Source organism: Odocoileus virginianus, chromosome 32 (genome assembly GCF_023699985.2).
Source record: "Odocoileus virginianus isolate 20LAN1187 ecotype Illinois chromosome 32, Ovbor_1.2, whole genome shotgun sequence".
NCBI classification, from domain to species: domain Eukaryota; kingdom Metazoa; phylum Chordata; class Mammalia; order Artiodactyla; family Cervidae; genus Odocoileus; species Odocoileus virginianus.
The window spans coordinates 2,542,985-2,565,490 of record NC_069705.1 but is presented as its reverse complement, the minus strand read 5'-3'; the positions used below and the strand labels follow the sequence as shown (position 1 = coordinate 2,565,490).

The window sequence follows — 22,506 nt, the reverse complement described above, 5'->3', positions numbered from 1 at the left end:
ATTGTATAACCTCTGTTGTGTTGATACACTACAGCTTCTATTTCTGATATCCACTAGAGTTCTTGACCTTCTCTTAATCAATGGAAATTGACAAGAGGCCAGACAAGAAATTCAGGCCAGGCTTTACTGAGGTTTCTGTGGCCTAGGAGGGAGCGAAAACAAGTATCATGTGCCATTGCTTGCTTCTGGAGGCACGCAGGGCAGCCACCGGGGTCCAGGGGTCTGACCAGAGGGGTGGCTTAAGTGGTCTGCCCACCTCTTTGGCACTGCTGAGTGCGGGGGGGTGCACAGAACAAAGGGTCCCGGTACAGCCTGACTCATTACCACGTGCTAATTCTTCCGTGTCTACCTCATCCCGGGGCTTAAGGCGCGCTCTGGGACCCCAGGCACAGGTTATTCTGTTTTAAAGTCTTTTAACTCTCATCATGTCATGTGATTAGATTGCCTCTGTTTTTTCTATCTTCACAGAGTTACTTGTTTCTTGATACCTTTTTTTAAACTATTAAGCCAAATCACTATTTCATGTCATTGTTTAAAAGTTTTAATTGTGGTGAATACACATAACAAAGGGCACCTTCTAAACCATTCTTAAGTGTACAGTTCAGTGGAATTAACTAACATTAAATAACAAAATTAATTAACATTCCCACTGATGTGCAACCTTTTCCCACCATCCATCCCCAAAATGCTTCATCTTGCAAAACTAAACTCTGCACCCATGAAGCAATAAATTTTGAATTTTTTTTTTGAGGAGCCACCATGCTCTTTTCCATACCAGCTGCCCCATTTTACATTCTCATCACCACTGCACAGGAGCTCTATTTTCTCTACGCCTTTATCAACATGTGTTATTATTATTTTTTTTATAACAGCCATCCTAATGGGTATAAGGTAGTGTATTGTGGTTTTGATTTGCTTTTCCCTGATGATTCGTGACGGTAAGTATCTTTTCATATACTCACTGGCCACTTGTCTGTCTTGTCTGGAGAAATGTGTATTCATGTCCTTTGTCCCTTTTAAGATTGGATTATTTGTCTTTTTGTTGTTGTTGGGCTGTAGGGCTTTTTAATATATACTATATATTAACCCCTTGTCAGATATAAAAATAAGACTTTTAAGAACTGCAAAACAGGAATGTGGGGGTGCTCTGTGATCCTTGGGGGGTACTGGGGAGATCTTGTCACAAGCAAACAAACTAGCAACATACATTTTAAAATGTGAAATAAACACTTGAGCAAAAGAGGGACCGCAGCATGGAGGTGCCTTTGTGTATCTGACCGAAAGAATCAATGCCTTAGATGGCACGGAGCTCATAGATTATTTAGCGTGACTCTTTTTATCTCAAGAGGCAGAGTGGCTTGTCTGTGATCACGTAGCTAACAAATTCATCTCTCGAACTCACACCACCTAACTCTTAAAGCTTCTCTCTGCCCCTGGATAATTTAGTCCCTTTGATGAGACGGGAATCCAAAAAGACAGAAAATCAACTGACGTGGCCCGTCTCCTCCTTTCCCATCCCCTCGTCCTCCCAAAGGCCAGGGAAAAGCTCTTCTCACTGTCCGTGAGTGAGAGTCGCTCAGTCGTGTCCGACTCTTTGCAAGCCTGTGGACTGCAGCCCATCAGGCTCCTCTGTCCATGGGATTCTCCAGGCAAGAACACTGGAGTCGGCTGCCGTTTCCTTCTCCAGGGCATCTTCCCAAGCCAGGGATCGAACACAGCTCTCCCGTGCTGCAGGTAGACTCTTTACCCACGGAGCCACCAGGGAAGCCCTGTCAGTAATCAGAAAGAAGAAAACTTCTAATGCAAACCAGGTAACAAGAGGAGGCAGCAAATACTCTTAGTTTAGGGAGGTCAGGACTGTTGGGGTCAAAGTTTTCTGTAGCAGGGGCCAGGGATACAAATAACTTGCGGGCAGTATGTTCGTCTTCAGAATGAGATCAGGCAGTGCTGAGCGGAATAGCAGACAATTCTCGGATTCCAAGTCCCCGGTCCGAGTGAAGCATCCTGAGGTTTTTCCCCCTAACCGCCCCCTGTGTTTGCGCTTCCCCCGGCTGAGACAGCGGGCAGAGGAGAAAAGCCTGGACGTCAGCAGATGCTGACATGTATAGAGAGACCCACCATGAGGGGCCCACCCTGCAGGGTCTGCCCGCTGCCACCGGAGGCGGATTTCCCCCGGCTGGGCCCCGCGTTCTGCTCATCACGCTAAACGTGGTCTGGGAAGCTTGATCATCTGGTTTTTCAAGATAAACCCCAAATCCAGCTTTTTATATAAAATCTCCTAACTTTAAAATGTCGCTACTAAAGTAAGCAAACATTAGGTCTTGGTGTCAGCCAAACAAAATCTGCCTGCGGGGCTGTGAGTGGGCAGCAGTTGGCCAAACACACTGAGGCTTGATCCCTGCTGTCGAGGGCGGTCAGGCAGGAAGGACAGGGTCCGGGGTAGGGAAGGGCCCTGGGCGGGGCGGGGAGGAGGAGGATTTGGGGACCTCGGCGCACCACCTGGGGACCTGGAGAGCGTCTGCATAGGCTGTCCCATCAGTCCGACGTCTGGAGGCCTGCGGTGTGCCTCTCGGGTGCGGCGGGGGGACAGGGAGATGAGGGAGGGGCGTCTCCCCTGTCCAGCCGGCTTTTGACTTGGAAACTATTATCTGAACCTTTTGGTGCGACTAGCGATTCTCAGCCAGAACTGCTATTGTACCCCTCACACACACACATACACACACCCCCCCACTCACCACACACCATACATACGCTAGTCCCTAGTAATCACATCACACATCCCACACACACCACTCATCACACCCACCACACCCACCGCACACCACGTGCATCACACCCACCACCCACCACACCCACCATACACCATGTGCATCACACCCACCACCCACCACACCCACCGCACACCATGTGCATCACATCCACCACCCACCACACCCACCGCACACCGTGTGTATCACACCCACCACCCACCACACCCACCGCACACCGTGTGCATCACACCCACCACTCACCACTCCCACCGCACACCATGTGCATCACACCCACCACCCACCACACCCACCGCACACCGTGTGCATCACACCCACCACCCACCACACCCACCGCACACCATGTGCATCACACCCACCACCCACCACACCCACCGCACACCATGTGCATCACACCCACCACCCACCACACCCACCGCACACCATGTACATCACACCCACCACACCCCACACACATGACCCACACCACTCTACCACTCCCACCACACTAACCACATACCACGCACATCACTACCACTTTGCTGTACCTACCACACCCCCCACACTCCACATACACCACACACTTCACACTCTCCAAAACCACCACACCTTTTCTCACAGGGCTGTTGAGAGGTGGCCTGAGTCAGTTTTCACAATGCGTCCTCTTCCTGCTGACCTCCCCGAGGAGACCTCATTCTTCTGGCCTGGCAGGGCCCACCCCCGAGCCTTCAGGGACACGTCCAATCCTACAACAGCCCAGGTGACCCTGCCCGGAGGTGTGACAACACACACCAGTGGATATATTGCTGCTTTTGGTTTACCTAATGTTAAGATTGTCCATGAAACAAAAAAAATAACGTTGCTTTTATTTTCACTACTATTTTACTGACATACTGAATAGAAAGTGTTATTGCAAAGAAGGAATGTATATCAGGTTAAATATAAGTGGTAGTCACCATAGCTATTAGTTAAACAAGTTCATTTTAATACATAATAGGAGGTGCTTCCAAGAAAAAGTGATTACACTAAAAACCCCACCTCAGCATAAAGATAGTACTCTTTGAAAATTATAGTGTTCTAATGTAGCTGGTTAGAGACCATTTTTAAAGGGACCAAGGTCACAGGTAAGAGTCTTTGTAACTTTGCTGTGTGTTATGGCCACAGACTATACTTCTAAAATTACCAGTAGATTAAGGTGGACAGATCACCTTAATCCAGGGATTAGTTTTAACATGAATGATAAGACAGCTGGATAGTATATCCCCTTATATGGTAAATAGAAGCTACATTCCATCATCTGTGATGTATTCTGCCAACAATATTGAGCTAGATTATAGTTGTGGCTTCCAATACACAGGAAATACAGGACACAGAGGGAGAAGCTAATTGATACCAGAAGCAAGTAAGCAGACAAATCCTAAACTTGAGACATTCTTGGGGGAAAACTGATCTACTCCTTTCAAGAAGTCAGTGACAAGAAAGAAATTAAAAGATTTAAAAGGCATAGCTCTACAGGTTGAACCCTACTTTAGACAAGCTAGTTCTTAATTTAGGCTATTCTTGAGATAGGTAAACTTCAACATGAAATTAATGATTCTTTAAGTATGATCATAGCATTTTAGAACTTTTTTAATATAAGAAAAGATTTGTTTAAGATGCATACTGAAAATTACATGTGCACACACAGAGTTGGAAATATTGGGAGAGGCTGAGCAAGAATACAAATTTGTCCTCATTTTAGACAAATAACCCAATCCAAACTTTGTGGTTTGAGTTAATTAATCAGCAAATATTAACTAAGCCATGACCACATACTCAACTCTATTAGATGCCATTGGGGATGGAACAGACTATATGCTATGGTGTAGCTGAGGAAATAAAATTCACAGAATAAAGCAATAGAGAACAATTATGTTCTAAACTGTATATCAGGGGCTGAAAACACCGCAGACTCTCAGAGTCAGGAGCTCGGGAGAGAGGGCTGTGTGTTCTGCGATGACGTCATGCGGAGGGGGTGTGAGCAGAGAGCTGAAGATTGAGAACAGCTGAGGACAGCTCTCACCTGTGTGTGCCAGCAGGTGTGTCCTGCATGCTCACACACACGATCATGTGAGATAGAAAGTTCACAGGTCTCCAAATGTCCACTTGTTGGAATTAGCTGGAACGTTTTGTTCATTTTGTCTTGCTACACATATGAATAAAATTTCTTTGCTTTACAGTCACCTTCTGCAGCGACTTCCTTAGGATTATCACACTATATAAATGTTTATCCTTCCCCACATTTGAGACCATCATCACCTCCCAGTTTAGCTGTGATGAGCCTTAAGCTTCAGGCACACACAGCAATGGTTGACCTTTGCTGTGTTTGTGTATGGTCGGAAAGAGGCTTGCTGTGGAAAGTGTTCTGTGTGACATTTTTCATAATTTAAAACTGAATTCAAATCTAAATGCATCTTTCCAAGATCAGTACTGTTATTTACCCAGCACACTAAATGAACTAAATCAAGTTAAATAATGAATTCAGTCAACAGTGTTCTCAATAAAATGAAGAACAGTGACTTGCCCTTTGAGTCCACCATCCCATTAGGGACTAAGGCTGGGAATTCTTGATTTTCATCACAATGTATTCCTGCAAATCCTGTCCTAAAGCAGTGATAGAGCCGATTACATTTTCCCACAGGAATAAAATTGCAACGAGAATTTGTGTGGTTTAAAAATTGTTAAAGGTCCAGTATTTAATCTCTAAAGTATAGAATTTGGGAGCAGGAGAGGTCTTCCAAGGTCATGAGTCATAACCTCTTGCTATTGGCCAGGAAAATAAAAACCAGAGAGGGCAAGTGTCTCACCTAAGGCTGGTCAAGAACCCAAGATTTCTAGTGTCCTAGTTTCTACTTTGTCATGTATCTATTGAAAACAAATGCCTTGATCATGTTAAACATTATTTAAACACCCAAAATACATACATGTGATTTCTTTTGAGGTTTAGAATTGCTTTTGAGAGTGATTCGAGTGGAATAAGTCTAAAAACGCAGTCCAGGCTATTTGAAAAAATGCTGTCATTTCTGTTCACTGTGGTTCTGTGCTCAGGCACTTGGCAGGAAAGGAAACTGTACAACACAGGAGGGTAATTAAAGGAGCCATTTTCGGGAGGTGGGATCAAGGGCACAGGGAAGGAGAGATTGGGCGTGAAGGAGAAGGGCTAGCTGGTGTGAACAGGATGGTGAGTGCCTCGAGGCAGGAACAGCAGTTTGGAGACTTCAGCAAAGATCCAGAAGACTGACAGAGCAGGTCTGCAGGGCCCCGGAGAGAGTGCACACGGTCCTCCTGCCGCATCTGAACGCTGATGGCTCATTAACATCAAGACATGCATTACTTTTTCTTGCTGGGAAATTCGCAATTCTATTCCCAACGGAATCATCTTTCTAGTCTACATTCACATCCACCACCCACCAGGCAGCAAAGTCAAGGTCATTCAGTCCTTCAAAGAGACCCCACTCTTCTCACGGTGTGATACCACTTTCGCTGATTTTTCAGGGTCCAGTTGCCATGGACAATTGGACCCATCTATAGGGATTCAGATTTAGAAAAGAGTTCTAGGATAAACGGCTGGCCGATGTGTTTCTTTCCTTTTCTTCTTCTTTTTTGTCCTCCAAATCCCACTGATATTTTGGAAGATGTGTAAAATGAACACGAATGCATAGGAGTACTGAAAAGATGGCTGAGATGCTTTCATAGACTGGATTGGTGGGGATGGCTGAAAGGCATAGGACAGATGAGTTTGGATTTACGGTCAAACCTAACAGAGCAATGGACGTTGCGGTTCCGTGCAGGAGAACTGTGACTGCCAAAGAAATTGCATCTTTTCCAGCAAAACCCCACAATACTCCTAAGATTCTGTGTGAGGGAGACGAGTGAAGGCTGGAGGAGCTGCTGCTGGTTGTCCACTCTCACACGGCTTCTGTGGCCTGTCCTCACTGGTGTGGTCATTTTGATACATGAAAAACTAGAGTGTGCGCCAGATCAGAGAATTAGGGTAGTGCCTGCGCTCACGTCCGGCCACCATGAAGGAAGGGGTGTCCCAAATGTAGAAGATGAGCTGTTCTCACACCTTAGAGAAATGCTTGCTTAATCATAAGAAGGTAAAGAAAAGTGGCTGGGGCCAGACTTACTGTAACGAAAAACTGCTTTTCCTGTCAGGTGAATAAACAATAAAAAAAAACTCCAAATATTTGAGTTAAATGACCACAGAAAAAGCATCAAAAATCAGCAAGCTCACCCCCTGAAGAAAAGTTCTTAATGTAAATAATAGAAGGAGACTTTAAAGTAACTATAACTAGTATCCTTAAGATAGTCCAGAGGGTGTGACACCCAAAAGAATTAAAGAGTTCTTAGAAAACAAATACATGATTTATCTACAAGCATACCATTCCCCTACCGGGGTAGGTGAGCTAAATAGAAGACGGTGACGCAAATGAGTCAGCTACAACATCAAGCTGACAATGTAAAGAGTTTAAATAAAAAGTAGGAGGGAAAAGTTAATAAGACATATAGGAATACCAAGATCCTCTTATTAGAAATTTCAGAAAGAAAGGGGAAGGAGAATGGGAGATAGGGAATAATAAAAGAAGGGAGATAAGAATATTTGTATGAGTTGAAAAAAGACATTATTCATCGAGTGCCAAGATAAGGAGACAGAGAGAGAGCAAGTCCACATACAGCAAACAGGAGATTATTTCTAAAGTCCAAAGATCAAGAGAAAAGCCTGAGAGTCTCAGGAAAGAAAAAATGGGAGTCTACGGCAATAAGAATAAGAATCATCTGTCACCATGGTTCTCATTTATAACATGGGATTTTGAAGAAAAATGTCTTCAAAGTTCTGAGGGAAAATGACTGTAAACTCAGAATTTCACACTCGGTCCACCTAATCTGTGAGGGCAGAATAAATGACAATATCAGAAATGCAGGGATTCAGAAAGGCTAACACACTCAAAACTTTCTGCAAAAATGACTTGGAGATGGAGTCCTCTGAAATGACATGCATCAGGAAAAACAGGATTAGAAAAGTGAGAAAATTTAAGATTAAAAAAACCCAACAACAGTGAACCAAGAAATGAATAATACAGTTAATTGTTTATAATGGGGTTGGGCTTCCCTCATAGCTCAGTTGGTAAAGAATCTGCCTGCGATGCAGGAGACTTGGGTTTGATCCCTGGGTGGGGAAGATCCCCTGGAGAAGGAAATGGCAACCCACTCCAGTATTCTTGCCTGGAGAATCCCATGGACAGAGGAGTCTGGCAGGCTGCAGTCAATAGGGTTACAAGAGCTGGACATGACTTAGCGATTAAACCACCACCAGTGGGGTTGTGGATAAAATGTGTTGTCAAGACATTATTCAGAAGAAAAAGACACATAATATAAAAAATGAATAATGAGCTAAATTCTGGCTGATTTAGAAGAAACACAAAAGGTGATAAGGAAAGGGGGGAGGTGAAGGTGATTTAGTATCTGGTTTTGTTTAGAGTGTAGTGGACAGGTGTTAAAATTCTCAACACTGGTTAAAAAAAAAGATTCAAATGTGTTTATTAATAGATTACTAGAAAAGAGTGCATCCCTTTCAATCATTAGAGAAGAAGAAGAGGGAAAGGAAATTCAGTCAAGGCTGAAAAGGAGCAAAAAAAAGAACAAGAAAACATCATACAGAAAACACAAACAAAATGGCATAAATAAGGTTCAACATAATGATGGTAAGAATTTGCGTGAAAAGGTTAAATAATTAAACCGGATTTTCTAAGTGCCAGCTGCAAAGAGTTTATAAGAAACATGCCCCGCACAAAATAATCCAGAGAAGGATTTGGATTTAGACCTGGGAAAGGAGAACAGCTGTTTCAGGCTAAAATCCACGGTTTGGCATCTGTGAGAGAAAAGTCTGTGAGCCTCTCCCATGAGTCTCAGAGACAGGGTGGGGTGGGTGCTCTCGGAGGGCAGGACCAGGCAATGAAATGGGATGGGATTTGGTGATGGTTTTTTTTTTTTTGGATTTGACACCAAAGCAAAGGCAGTAAAAGCACAATGAAGGAGTGGGACTGCACAGCAAAGGGAACCATCAGCATGAAAAGGAAGCCTATAGAAGGAGAGAAAACATCTGCAAAATACACATTCAGTAAGAGGTTTCTATTCAAAACATGCAAGGACCATCTCAGTAGCAAAGACCCAAATAATCCAGTTTAAAAATGGGTCAAGGATCTGAATAGATATGTTCCTGAAGACGACACTCTGATGGCCAGCAGGTAGATGAAAGGAAATGCAGCATCAGGGAAACACAAATCAGAACCACAGCGAGGGACTTCCCTGGTGGTCCAGTGGATAAGAATCCACCTTGCAATGCAGCGGAGGCAGGTTGATCCCTGGTCAGGGAACAAAGTTTCCACATGACGCAAGCAACGACTGAGCCTGTCCACCACAACTACAGGATCTGTGAGCTGCAATGAAAGACCTCACATGAGGCAATGAAGACCCTGCATGCCACAACTAAGACCCGATGCAGCCAAATAAATAACATTAAAAAAAAAGAAAAAAAACCACCTTGAGGGATGACCTCGTGCTTATTAAGATGGTTGTCATAAGGAAGATAAGAGATAACAAATGTTGACAGGAATGTGGAGACAGGAGACTCCTTGGGCACTATTAGTGGGGATGTAAATTGGTGCAGCCTCTACAGAAAAGAGTATGGAGGTTCCTCAAGAAATGAAAAATAGAACCACCATACACTCCAGCAACTCCACTCCTGGAAATAAAATAATTCTTTCAAAGTGATATCTGTACCCTCATGTTCATTGCAGCATTATTGGCAACACCCAAGACATGGAACAACTTAAGCGTCTATCTGTCCACAGATTAATGGATAAAGCCAATGTGATATGTATGCAGTGGAATGCAATTCAGCCATAAAAAGAAGGAAATCCTGTTATTTGCAGCAATATAGATGAACCCAGAGGACATGCTGCTTTGAAATAAGGCAGACAGGGAAAGACAATACTGATGATCTCACTCATGTGTGAAATCTAGGAAAAAACAAATCTTAAACAGTCTTAAACAGAGAGAAGTGGTTGCCAGGGGCTAGGCAGCAGAGAAATAGGGAGAGGTTGGTAAAAAGGTACACACTTTGGGTTATAAGATGAATAAGGTCAGAGGATCTAATGTAAAACAAGGTGACCACTGTTGATAACACTGCTTTGTATAACTGAAATTTATAAGAGAGTAGAACTGAAGAAGAAGGAAGAAGTGGAGAGGGGAGGGGGAGGGAAAAAACTGGGTGAGCAGCCCGGAGGATGCTGCTGAAATGGATTAGACTAGATGAGGGGACATAAAAAACCATTATCAGAGCACGTTTAGAATTTCAGTTTTCTAGGGAAAAGAGAATGGGTATAATGACTGCCCTCCTGGCAGCCGATGACACTGTTTCTACTGCAAGTTATTTTGCTATGACCTTATAGCAGGTCTCAATCCACAGCAGCCTCTGGCGTGACCACCTGAAAACCTTCGAGAGCCTATGAAGGAGCCACGAGGAACCTGGCTTAGAGGTGGACCACACTCTTGAGTGGACCGTGTGGAACGAACGCCAGGTTTGGGGGGACTCGAGTCACCAGTCTTCCTGGAATCTTAGTAATGACAGGTGTGCCGTGCCCTGGTGCCAGTGTGATGCCCCAAACGGCTCACCAGCAGGGCAGGCGCATGGCTACAGCATAATGATGCCAGTGCCAGCTGGCAGCCAGGCAAAACCCCTAAGGACACCAGCCAACCCTGGAGTCTTCCCTTTCCTGGAGTTCTTGGTGAAACACAGCAACCGTCCTTGTGTGTTGCAGGCTCACGATCTCAGACCCGGACTCACAGTTTCTCCCTGAGGGTCTGTGGAAGCCAAAGCCGGGGTCTGAGGAGGGTCTGCTTAATTGACACCCAACTTGCTGTCATGGCAACCGAGGTTCAGCCTCGCTGAGGATGACATAAGACACTGTCCACCCTCGGGGCCTCCTGATGAGCACGTGCGTGTGCATGCTGTATACACATGGGGGCTGGATGTCAGCTCTGAGGTGTGATTCTGTCTTTAGGGGCGTGTGTTAGATCGCTCTGGAGACCTGCTCCTAATGGTAACTGTGTAGCCACATCTTCAAAGCAGGGGTGAAAATCAGGACCGAGCCGGTGACGGAGGCGATCAGAAAGAGCCACAGGAAGATCCGGTCGAGAACTTGAGCCGCGAACTTCCAGTCTTGCACCACCTGCCGAAGAGAAAGAGACACCTTCCATTCAGGATGCTGCGCGGCTATTCTGAGTTCAGGGACTTCAGAGCAATCCTATTTGGATCACAGCCCTCCAGTTTTCCGAATGCACCTGGTACCTCCCCTGAGACATCGGCTTCCTGGGACCTCACGGTTGATGCCCAAGAAAACGGTGCATGGCTCAAGTTCAGGGGAACATCGAGGACGTAAAACAGAAACAACAGAATCACTGATGCAGTTGTAAACATTACTGACTAAAGCAGAAAAGGCCTGATTTTTACCCGAATAAAAAGCCAGCATCTCCTACTGTGATGCTTCTTGACATGACATAGGAAATATAGCACGAATTTATAAATTAAGGATCTGTGTGGTCACTTATTTCAGTGACCTCTTTTCCCCCACTCCACAGCTGGGTAGGGCTATGGGGGACACTCCTGGCAGAGATGACAGGAAGTGGTGAGGGCCAGAGGAGACCTAGCCCCTCTGCAGGAAGGGAATTTGGGAGACTGGTCTGCAGCCTGGGAGGGCCAGGCCAGACCAGGACAAGCTGCGGGCTGGGGGAGTCTCATAGGCCAGGCCTGTGATCTTTCAAGGGAAAATAAATGTCCCACTCCTACTGCCTGGGGATTTGGTGAAAACAGTGCTGAGCAGGATGCCCGCTGTTCTAGATGGAACATAAATGCTGATGTAGAACTTGAAAATGTTGTGCACGTAGAGGTTTAGAAATAAAACCTTAGGGAAAACCATGAATAAGATGAAAATGTTAAGTGTCAAATATCACATATTAATGCATATATATGGAATCTAGAAAGATGGTACTGATGAACCTATTTGCAGGGCAGCAGTGGAGACGCAGACAGAGAGAACAGACCGTGGACACAGTGGGGAAGGAGAGGGTGGGATGAGCTGAGAGAGTAGCATTGGAACACACACACTACCATATGCGTAATTAGACAGCCAGTGAAAATTCACTGTATGATGCAGGAGCTCAAATCTGGAGCTCTGTGACAACGTAGAGGGGTGGGATGGGGTGGGAGGTGGGAGGGAGGTTCAAAAGGGAGGGGACATATGTATACTTGTGGCTGATTCATGTTGATATATGGCAGAAACCAGCACAATATTATAAAGCAATTATCCTCCAATTAAAAATAAACACATTTAATTTTTAAAATGTCAATCTTAAGTGGAGGATTATTACTGATATGAATCATCTTAAATGCTTCATATTTTCCCAATTCCTTATGCCAATGATGTGTTATTTTTATAATCTTTTAAAAGCTAGTTTTTATAAAAAAATTTTAATATTTTAGTTTTGATGTGACCCACTATTAAAGTCTTTTTGAATTTGTTACAACATTACTTCGGTATTTATTTATTTATTTATTTTGGCCACAAGGCATGTGGGATCTTAGCTGTCTGACCAGGGATCAAACCCATATCCCCTGCTTTGGAAATCTTAACCACTGGATCACCAGAGAAGTCTATAAAAAACTGTTTAAATTTTTGTGTTAGAATTTCTAAAAGATGTAAATAAAGAAATAAAAAATCTTAAGAATAGCTGAAATGCTTGTTCCATAGCAGCAATTTTTTCCCTAGTGCTTTAAAAATTTTTTTTCAGTGGATTTAAAAAACGACAAATTGTAAGAGAGAGGAGGTTCTAGGCAGTGCCCATATAAAATACAGAAGATGTTTGTTGAAAAACCTATTCTTTCTTAAGTTTGTTTATGGCATTAGCTGTTGGCACTCATTTTCACTGATTTTAGAGTAAAATAATGAAACTGTATAAACTGGTATAAATATTAACTCTTTTTAAGCAGCAGACTACCGTTTGTGCTGAGTATTTATATGTCAAATAATATTTGTCTTCCTCAGGGGAAGCAGCATTTAGAGGAGGGAGGGATGGAGAGAAGAGAGATAAGGATTAATGTTTATTGTCTGCACGTCATGAGACCATGTGTTATGGGCACATGGTACATATTTTGTACTTGACGTCAGTAATGCCTCCCTCCAAGGGAGAGTTCAGAAAACAAGTTCAGGCTAAGTAGCTTTTCTCAAGTCACGTGGAACACGGGTAGCATCTGCAAGCAGGACTGTTTTGAGTCAGAAATCCACATCCTTTCCACATCTTAAAAACTAAATCTGTGAACTAAATACTTGTTGTTACATCATGTTTTTGTATTAATATAAAGCTTCTTTCTGTTTTCTGATTTCCAAATATTCTGAATAGAGCTATCCATCATCCCGTAAAAAATGAAATAAGAGACCAGAGACCTGGACAAACAACTTCAATGGAGAATTGAATTATTTAAATAGAATCACATCTAATGAGAAGGAGTCTTGCTTAATCTAGAGTTGCTTCTCTTTTGCTCATTCTGTTTTTGTGAAGGTCTCCCTGAAAATTCATACTGAAGTCCCTATTCTGTGTCAGGGCTTGTGTGAAGCCCTTATAGGTAGCTGATAAGGTCACGTGTGAAACAGGGACCCCGTCTGTTGCAGACAGACATTAAAAATCTCAGTCGGCTCTCTCAACTGTTCCCTCACCTGGCTGATGAAATGCTCCTTCTTCACGTGGCTGGAAATGTATCTGATGGAATCCGTCGCCTTTTCCAGGAAAGCAATCAGCACTTTTTCTCCGTCACTCATCTGCTTTTGTTTTTTTCTTTCGAAGACTCGACCTCTCGCGGCGGGTTTCCTCTCCTCTTTACCTGGGAGAGCGTAGCGATCCACGTGGTCCTTCATGCAGAGTAACTTAGGAAGGGTTTGCAGAAAGAGCCGCTTAACCCAGGGGGCCATGGGGTGGTAGGTTGCGGAAGATCTGTGGTGGACGTTGATGACAAACACGGTGACGATGATGGACAGGGTGACGAAGACCATGATGAACAAGAGGTACTCCCCGATGAGCGGGATGACCTTGGAGGAAGACGGGATGATCTCCTCGATCACCAGGAGGAAGACCGTCAGGGACACCAGGACAGAGGTGGATAAGGAGAGCTTCTCGCCCTCGTCGGAAGGCAAGTAAAAGACCAGCACGGTCAGGAAGGACAGCCCCAGGCAGGGGATGATGAGGAAGAGCGTGTAGAACAAGGGCAGGCGGCGCAGCACGAAGGAGTAGCTGATGAACGGGTACCAGTAGGCGCCGTCCCTCCGGCCCCCGGCCGTGCCCTTGGCGTGCAGGATCTCCCACTCCCCGTTGTCGAAGAAGTCCTTCCGGTCCACGTTCTCGTCTGTGAGGACGAGGTCCACCATGGTCCCGTCGTACGTCCAGGATCCGAACTTCATGGCCGTCGTACGTCCAGGATCCGAACTTCATGGAGCAGTTCTGCCGGTCGAACGGGAAGAAGGTGACGTCCATGGTGCAGGAGCTCTTGTAGCTGGCCGGAGGCGTCCACACCACGGTGCCGTCCGATTTGACCACAGCCTTGGTCATGAGCGAGCCTTCGAACCGGCCGTCCGCACTGTGGAAAGACGGTTCGCTGGACTGTTAGTCTAACACAGATTAGCAGCAATCCCCCCCTCCTGCCTTTTTTCTCCCCACTGCTGTCCTATTTGTATTTTATTCCTTTCCTATCCCAGCATCAAACAAGATTTCCAAAAGGAACAAACAGTTCTTTCCTCAAGGTTGTACCTTTATCTTAATTATTTTGGCACAACTGGGTTTTTCTATTTCCATTCCTCATTGGACTAGCGGATTTTTCTTGTGATACTTACTTTTCAAAGAGAACTATGTCAGGAAGCCAGAGAGATTCTGATGGAACTTTAATCGAATGAATCCCACCGAATTCATCCGGATTCCAGCGTAACTTGTGGTCTGTCCATTCCTGTGTGGAAATGAATATAAATTAATAATAATTTTATTCTGAAAAATCAGTTCGAGTTTGGAATCTTCAAGTTTATGTTAATTTATGAATCTCATGTTTTATTTTAAAAGAGAAATTCATCTGCTTTAGGCCTATGGCCCTGACTCGGGGCAGTTGAAGATATACCCAAGCCAGCCTGGTGTTTGAAGCTCTAGACTCTCACACCTGTCCAGCCAGGGAATTCCAAAATTGCCATGACTACCCCACAAATGACAGAGGCTCAGCAACAAACTTCACTGATTTGTGACCTATTTGTTTTCAGCCTATTTTCTCTGAAGAAACAAAAGGAAAGCAAAGACAGCTCTAACTCAGTTTCTTCTTGGAGAGTTGGTCCATCCAGTGATATTGTTATCTCATGAAAATGGATATAAATGATCTTGAATATCAATCAAGAGTCTTGGACAAAGATCCTCACAATATGTTAATATGAAATATCCAGCATCTGCTGACTACTGAGGACATTATAAGTTTTACCCAATGGAAAAATATTTTCCAAGAATTTCCTTTTACATTCTAATCTGTTCTTATTCTGTGAAGCACCAAATCCAGTTTTAAATTATATTGCTAAATGTCGTTAGCTTGCATATTTTTCCTCATAATAGAATGAAATCATTTAGCATGGTTTACAGGGGCTGAAGGATCCAGATTAACAAAACCATTAATTGATTGGGTTATGAAGGTCAAAAGGATGATGTATGGATGACCCAATTGCAGTAGAAGTGGACTTAGAAATATTTGGAATCCAGAATCTTATGAAATCTGACCTGAAAGTGAATTATCCCACCATCTGTCATGCGGACAGTTGAGGAATAATGCAGGATAATATTAAATGACATTTCAGAAAGACAGGAGGGTGTGCCCAGTATGAGGCTCCCTGGAGCCCAGTGATGCCAACTTTGTCATTAAAAAATCAGGAGTCAGCAGATGGATGATTCACTAGATGGTACAGTATTGAAATATGCATGATACCTGGAAAAGGATGGAATGATACACTCCAGATGAGACACCATCTCTCTTAGACAATATTTGTGAGGCTTGACCCTTGAACACCAAATTTAAAGAGATAGGGACTTTAGAAAGCTATACTCTAAAGGATTAAGAAAAACTGCATGACTACTTATGGAAAACCATGCATATGAAGACTGACAGTGTAAGAGCTCAAACTAATAAAGCATTTACCATGCTTACTCAGAACTCACAAGCTTCTCTCTTCTTCCTCTTCGTTTGCCCACTTTGAAAAGCAAATACAATTTCCTTCCTGTGAATAAATTTGTCTCCTGCTGAGGAGACTTGGCAAACCACTCCAGTGTTCTTGCCTGGAGAATTCCATAGACAGAGGAGCCTGGCAGGCTGCAGTCCATGGGGTCTCAAAGAGTCGGACACAACAGTAGCTAACACAGGGAGACTTCTACCATCAGCAGCAAGTCTGAATCTCAGAAACGTTGAAGGGAACCCAGAGCAGCATTTGTGGTTTGTTTTCACTTTTACATTTAAAACATTTACATACAATAAAATTCACTCTTCTGTGTCCAGTTCTAGAATCAAGTAGCTGGATAATCATGATCACCGTCAAGATACCAGAACAGCTTCACTGCCCCCAATTTTCTTAGGCTGCGCTTTGTAATCAACCTTCCCACCTCCCCCATCCCTGACAACCACCGCTCTGCTTTCTGATCCTATAATGTTGCCTTTCCACAATGCCAGAGAATGGAATCACAGTCTATGGCCTTTCCATCCTGACTTCTTTTACCTATTGAAATACCTTTTTGGATTCTAGGTAGGTTGTTCATTTTTTATTAGTGAGAAGTATTCCATTGTGGGGATATACCACAATTATTTTTTTATCCATTCACCAGGTAAAATATCTGGATTCATTCCAATTCTTAGTGATTATAAATAAAAATTTATTTATAAATTTTGTAGGTTTGGGGGTGAAAAGCATTTTCTTTTCTCTTGGGGAAATATCTAGGAGTGGATGGCAGGGTCATAGGGTGAGTGTATGTTTAACTTTATATGACACCAAGTGGCTGGATCATTTTCTGTTCCCACTAGCGATGCATGAGCATTCCAGCTGTCTGGCATCATCTCCAGTCCTGGGTAGAATCACACTGAAATGTTTATAATAGTTGTAAACTGAGTATCTCCTTATGGCTTTTGCTATACATTTTCCTAATGACTAAATGACATTGAGCTTTTCTTCATGTGCTTATTTGTCATCCATACATTTTCTTTGGTGAAGTGGTTGTTAAGTCCTCTGCATATTCTTTAATCGGGTTGTTTGTTTTCTAATGACTGAGGTTTTAGTTCTTTATATATATGAAAAGTATATTTTTACATATAAAATAGACCTCAAGCAGGGAACAGCAGTGGAAATAGTGACAGATCTAATTTTCTTGGGCTCCAAAATCACTGTGGATGGTGATTGCAGCCACGAAATTAAAAGATACTTGCTCCTTGGAAAGAAAGCTATGACAAACCTAGACAGCATATTAAAAAGCAGAGACATCACTTTGCTGACAAAGGTCCATACAGTCAAAGCTATGGTTTTTCCAGTAGTCATGTATGGATGTGAGAGTTGGACCATAAAGAAGGTTGAGTGCCAAAAAATTGATGCTTTCGAATTGTGGTGCTGGAGAAGATTCCTGAGAGTCCCTTGGACAGCAAAGAGATCAAACCAGTCAAACTTTAAGGGAATCAGTGCTGAATATCCATTGGAAGGACGGAAGATGAAGCTGAGATTCCAATGCTTTGGGCACCTGATGTCAAGAGACGACTCACTGGAAAAGACCCTGAGGCTGGGAAAGATTGAAAGCAAAAGGAGAAGGGGGTGACAGAGGATGAGATGGTTGGATGGCATCACCGACTCAATGGACATGAATTTGAGTGGACTCCAGGAGTTGGTGAAGGACAGGGAAGCCTGGCGTGCTGCAGTCCATGGGGTCGCAAGGAGTCGGACAGGACTGAGCGACCAAACAGTGACAGCAAAGGGAGCAAGCTGCAGGCGATGAGCCTTGGGGACAAACACGTGTTTGGGCAGACTGACTGGAGCTGGTCTCTTACACTCTGGCCCCGTCTTTAATATCAGTGTTAAGTGAGTGCAGAGTCAGTGAGTCCAAACCCACAGTGTCTCCCTGCTTGGAACCTAAAGATCTCCGAATCAATCTCCTGCTTCTGGAATTCAGTCTCTCTTTGATAGGAACTGCTCACCTTTATTGAAGCCAAGGAAGAAGGTGGGGAGCTCAGATTCCGGGGGCAAATCTCCACAAACACAGCAGCTGTGCAGACTGTGCTCAGGGAAATGGGCCAAGCCCCAGGGGAGAGACGGGTCCGTTGGAAAGATCTGTCTTGCCCATTGCACCTCCAGCAGCAGGATGGACAGCTGTGGCCCGAGGGAGTCCAGAGGCCGAGCTTCAGGAAGCTTGATATTTGGGGGAAATTAATCCATCCCACAAATATGCGAGGTTTATACCAGCTCTGAGCAGGGCCACCTTGTCCTCCTAGCCCAGGGCTGCCTCAGACCAGAACCCGTGATAGAACATTCAGTCCTCTTTCTGCCTCCCAGACAGACTCACACTCCTTTCTGTGGGAACTCCTGGTGGGGAGTGTGTGTGTCAGTCGTTCAGTTGTGTTGACTTTTTGCGACCCCATGGCCTGGGGCCCCGCCAGGCTCCTCTGTCCATGGGATTTTCCAGGCAAGACTGCTGGAGTGGATTGCCATCCCCTTCTCCAGGGATCCCAATCCAGGGATCAAACCCGGGTCTCCCGACTGGAGAGACATTCCTTACAACCTCAGTGTCCTTCTGAGGTCAGACCTGGGGAATTAGAGATGCTGTCCCTGCCAACATGCCCATCAAAGGGGCTCACCGAATTTCCAGCAGGACATGGTCCACCATGATGCCGGCTGAGCCCCACACCACAGCATCATTGCTTGTGCTAAAGTCAGCTGAATCAGGGTGAGGATTCAGAGTCCACAGCCTCTGTCCTGCTCTCTAAGGGACTGTGAGGCTTCCTGGTCACTTCCCTTCTCTCTCTGAAACCCTGGGGTTGGAGATTAACCTCCTGTCCCTGCCTTTCTACAGCAGGAGATTAGAAACAGTACCCAGTGTTCACACAGCATGTCCCTGCCAAGATTCTCAAAGCTCTGTACAAACATCAGCTCCACTTTGCAGCAGTCCCGGGCTTGAGAGCTTGTTATTATTATAGAACAGTGGAGCACAGGGGAGGTCAGGGCCAAATACCAAAGTTAATCTCGGACTGAGGGAAAAAAAATAGAAAAATACTCCCAGTCTAGCTTTCTTAATTCCAAAAAGTGCAATTTCAAATCCATATCATATATATTCCCTTAAAATTTTCTTTTCTTACATATATTACCTGAAATATCATTCATAAATGTCAAGCTACAGAACAATCCAGAACCAAATTTCATTTAAACCTAAATCATAAGACTTAAAAAAAACTTTCATGACTTTTTAAAGTAATAAATGAAGTCCTCTAATGATTCTTAATAATTAGAAAAAAATATTATTATAAAATTAATGATTATTAATCCCAAGACCAAAAGATAGTAAAAAACAAATATTCCTTGCTGGTGCAAACTCTGGTTGATCAGCAACCTCTGGGACACCCCTGGGATTTTCAGTTACCTCAAAGTCAGGTGTGAAATTCTTAAAACTAAATTAATGTCAGAAATTCCCTGGAGAGCCAGTGGTTAGGACTTAGCACTTTCACTGCCATGGACCCTGTTTAATCCCTGTTTGGGCAACGATGATCCCTCAAGCCATGTGATATGGCCAAAAAAAAAAAAAAATCTAAATTAATGAAATTATTGTTGATTTATTTTAATCTTAAAGACAGCAACATGGTGTATTATATGTCTCATATTCCCATTGGGGCTTCCCTCATAGCTCAGTCGGTAGAGAATCTGCCTGTAATGTAGGAGACCCAGGTTCGATCCCTAGGTTGGGAAGATCCCCTGGAGAAGGGCATGGCAACTCACTCCAGTATTCTTGCCTGGAGAATCCCCATGGACAGAGGAGCCTGGCAGACTACAATCCATGTGGTCGCAACTGTTGGACATGACTCAACGACTAAACCACCACCATAATCCCAATATATCTGAGTTGTCACGGCCAAGAAATGGGATTTGTCATTAAAAGATGAGAAAGTCTATGAAGAGGGCACCAGGAAATGACATTTATTGAGTTTCCACTACCTGCCAGACCTCAGAGGAGCCACATGCACACACATGATGCCGTTTAACCACCCAGAGACACTGCCGCTGGCTGTTGCCTTATTTCATAGATGAAGAGACCGAGGGTCAGAGAGGAAGTGACCTGCCAAGTTTATGCAGCAAGACTCTGGATCACTGACTCACTTGATTCTTTCTCCGGGTCCACATGAATCAGAAGATCATATGGCAGGGCCTCCTCTGCTAAGGTCAGAGTGAGGCCATGGAAAAGGAAGGCGATAAGATGGTGACAGAGGTTTAAGGTAAATCCCTAGATGTATAGGTGCTCATGCAGGTTGTGGAAGATAACTAGGCTTTGGGGAGATGGCCCAGACCTTACAGCAAGGCCAGCCTTTCCTTAGGTTTTTTTTTTTTTTAAAGCCAGCTTCTTGGTTTTCTCCTCCAAAACCAGCTGCAGGGATCCATGCAATGAGGCCTCCGTGTTTCTGAACTTACTGTGATCTAAAACAGGGATTCAGGGACTTCCCTGGTGGTGCAGTAGCTAAGACTTTGTGCTCTCAATGCAGGGGGCCCAGGTTCAATCTCTGGACCGGGAACTAGATCCCACATGCCACAGCCAAGACCTGGCATAAGCCAAATAAATAGGAGAAGGGGACGACAGAGGATGAGATGGTTGGATGGCATCATCGACTCAATGGACATGAGTTTGGGTGGGCTCCAGGAGTTGGTGTTGGACAGGGAGGCCTGGAGTGCTGCAGCTCATGGGGTCGCAAAGAGTCAGACACGACAGAGTGACTGAACTGAACTGAACTAATGAAATACACAGGAATCAGCTGTTGGAGAAACCACATTGGTCCAAGGTGCTGTCCTTGTAAGATTCAGGGAGCGTTGTGTCCCCGGGTTGCGGGGGTCTGGGACAGCAGCCCACATTCAGCGGCAGTAACACCTGGCCGCTCAGAACCTTCTGGCTCATGGATTTTGCCCCCAGAGTTGAGGCCCAGTGCCCTATATGGCCCTGGTACATAGTAGGTATTCAGGAAGCGCTAGTTGAGTGAGTACTCTTGACATCTGTTGTCAGAGGGATTATTCACAGGGTAACATCTAGGCAAAGGGCCAACCGTCCTGTCAGTGAGGAAGGGTTGGTTTTGTCTTCCATCCCCTTCAGGTGTTTGCGATGCGGTTTTCCTACCCTTGACAAAGACGAAGTGGAATCTGAGTGGCTGGGGCAGTTAAGACCTTTTCACAGAGTTGTAGTGAGTCGGTCTTAAGAATCTATTTCTGACTTGTAGGGTTTAGATTACTCTCTGGAAGTATGAAGACAAACAAGTTTGCAAGATAAAAATCAATAACACAAAAATAGCTCTTCATAGAGGACTTTCTCAGGATGTCACTAAATTTGTGCCTGTAAAGGTCTGCGGTTGGAAGGATAGAAGAGAAATGTCTAAATATACCAGACGAAGATGAAGGAAATAGAAGATAGAGCAGAGGAAGTGGGTTAAAAAACAAAACCAAACACCAGTCGTCTCACTTGGGTATGCTGCAGGAAAACTACTTCAGGACCAAGCAGGCAGAATTTTATTCTCTCCATGGAAATGAACTAAGGAGCATTTTTCAGTGTCTGAGAGGGCAATGAGAAAAGAGAGGTTTGGTCATTTTTGTCTTTATTTTTACTGAGGTAGACAGAGGTGATTGGAAAGAGCTTCTTACAGCTTTGCTCTGGTGTGAGAGCTTTGGGAAGTCATGTTTTTGGGAAACCTATTCAGGTGGGTCACAATTTCTCCACCTTTATGGATCATGGAACCTTTACTGATCCTGCAAGACTGCTCCGAAATGTCTCTTCCCCTTGGAAGACTTCCATGATTTGTCCCCCATTTCATTGTCATTATTGTAATAACTCAGTATCGTATGTATATACTTTACTTATGGTGTCTATCATATTACAGAGGTTATTTTTACACAACTAACACCAGATCCTCTCTTTGAAGGCAGGGTTGCGTTTTATGCTCTGTACATCATGAATCTAGCAGATTGCCTGGCCCTTAGTAGGTGTTCAATAAACCCTGTGGAATCAATGGAGTGACTCCCAGCCTCATTCTCTCCTAAATGCCTTTTTAGAACAGCTTCATGTGAGGTCCCAGAGGTTAAAGGTTAACAGATGCTCAATAAATCTGAACATTGTTGTTGGCTGCTCTGAAACTGAGATCTGTGTAAAACACTAGTGCTAGTTTTTTTAAATGTCAGTTTTATCTTCTTTTTGCATCTGTTTCCTTTAGTCCTTTCCTTTACTCTTTTACACTTAAAAAAATAAAAAAGAAAGTATAAACATTGTGGTGGAGCTCCAATGCCTCCTCTTCCATGCAGCCCTCCCTGCCTGCCACCAGGCCAGAGATTCTCCTATCTTTTTTGCCCCCACACTGTTTGTACCACAACATAGGCCCTGT

The 22,506-nt window shown here is 44.2% G+C and overlaps 1 protein-coding gene across 1 annotated transcript in view; it reads right to left on the bottom strand.

Annotated features, from left to right (window-relative positions):
* Nucleotides 1-7,211: 7,211 nt before the first annotated feature.
* Nucleotides 7,212-22,506, bottom strand: part of CHRNB3 (cholinergic receptor nicotinic beta 3 subunit) — a 31,972-nt gene continuing 16,677 nt past the window's right edge. The window contains exons 4-7 of the mRNA XM_070459758.1: nt 14,729-14,838; nt 14,333-14,475; nt 13,562-14,301; nt 7,212-11,020 (exon numbers count right to left, since the gene is read on the bottom strand). Of these exons, the coding sequence (XP_070315859.1) occupies nt 10,886-11,020; nt 13,562-14,301; nt 14,333-14,475; nt 14,729-14,838 (1,128 nt within the window). The 3' untranslated portion in view covers nt 7,212-10,885. The remainder of the gene's footprint in view (nt 11,021-13,561; nt 14,302-14,332; nt 14,476-14,728; nt 14,839-22,506) is intronic.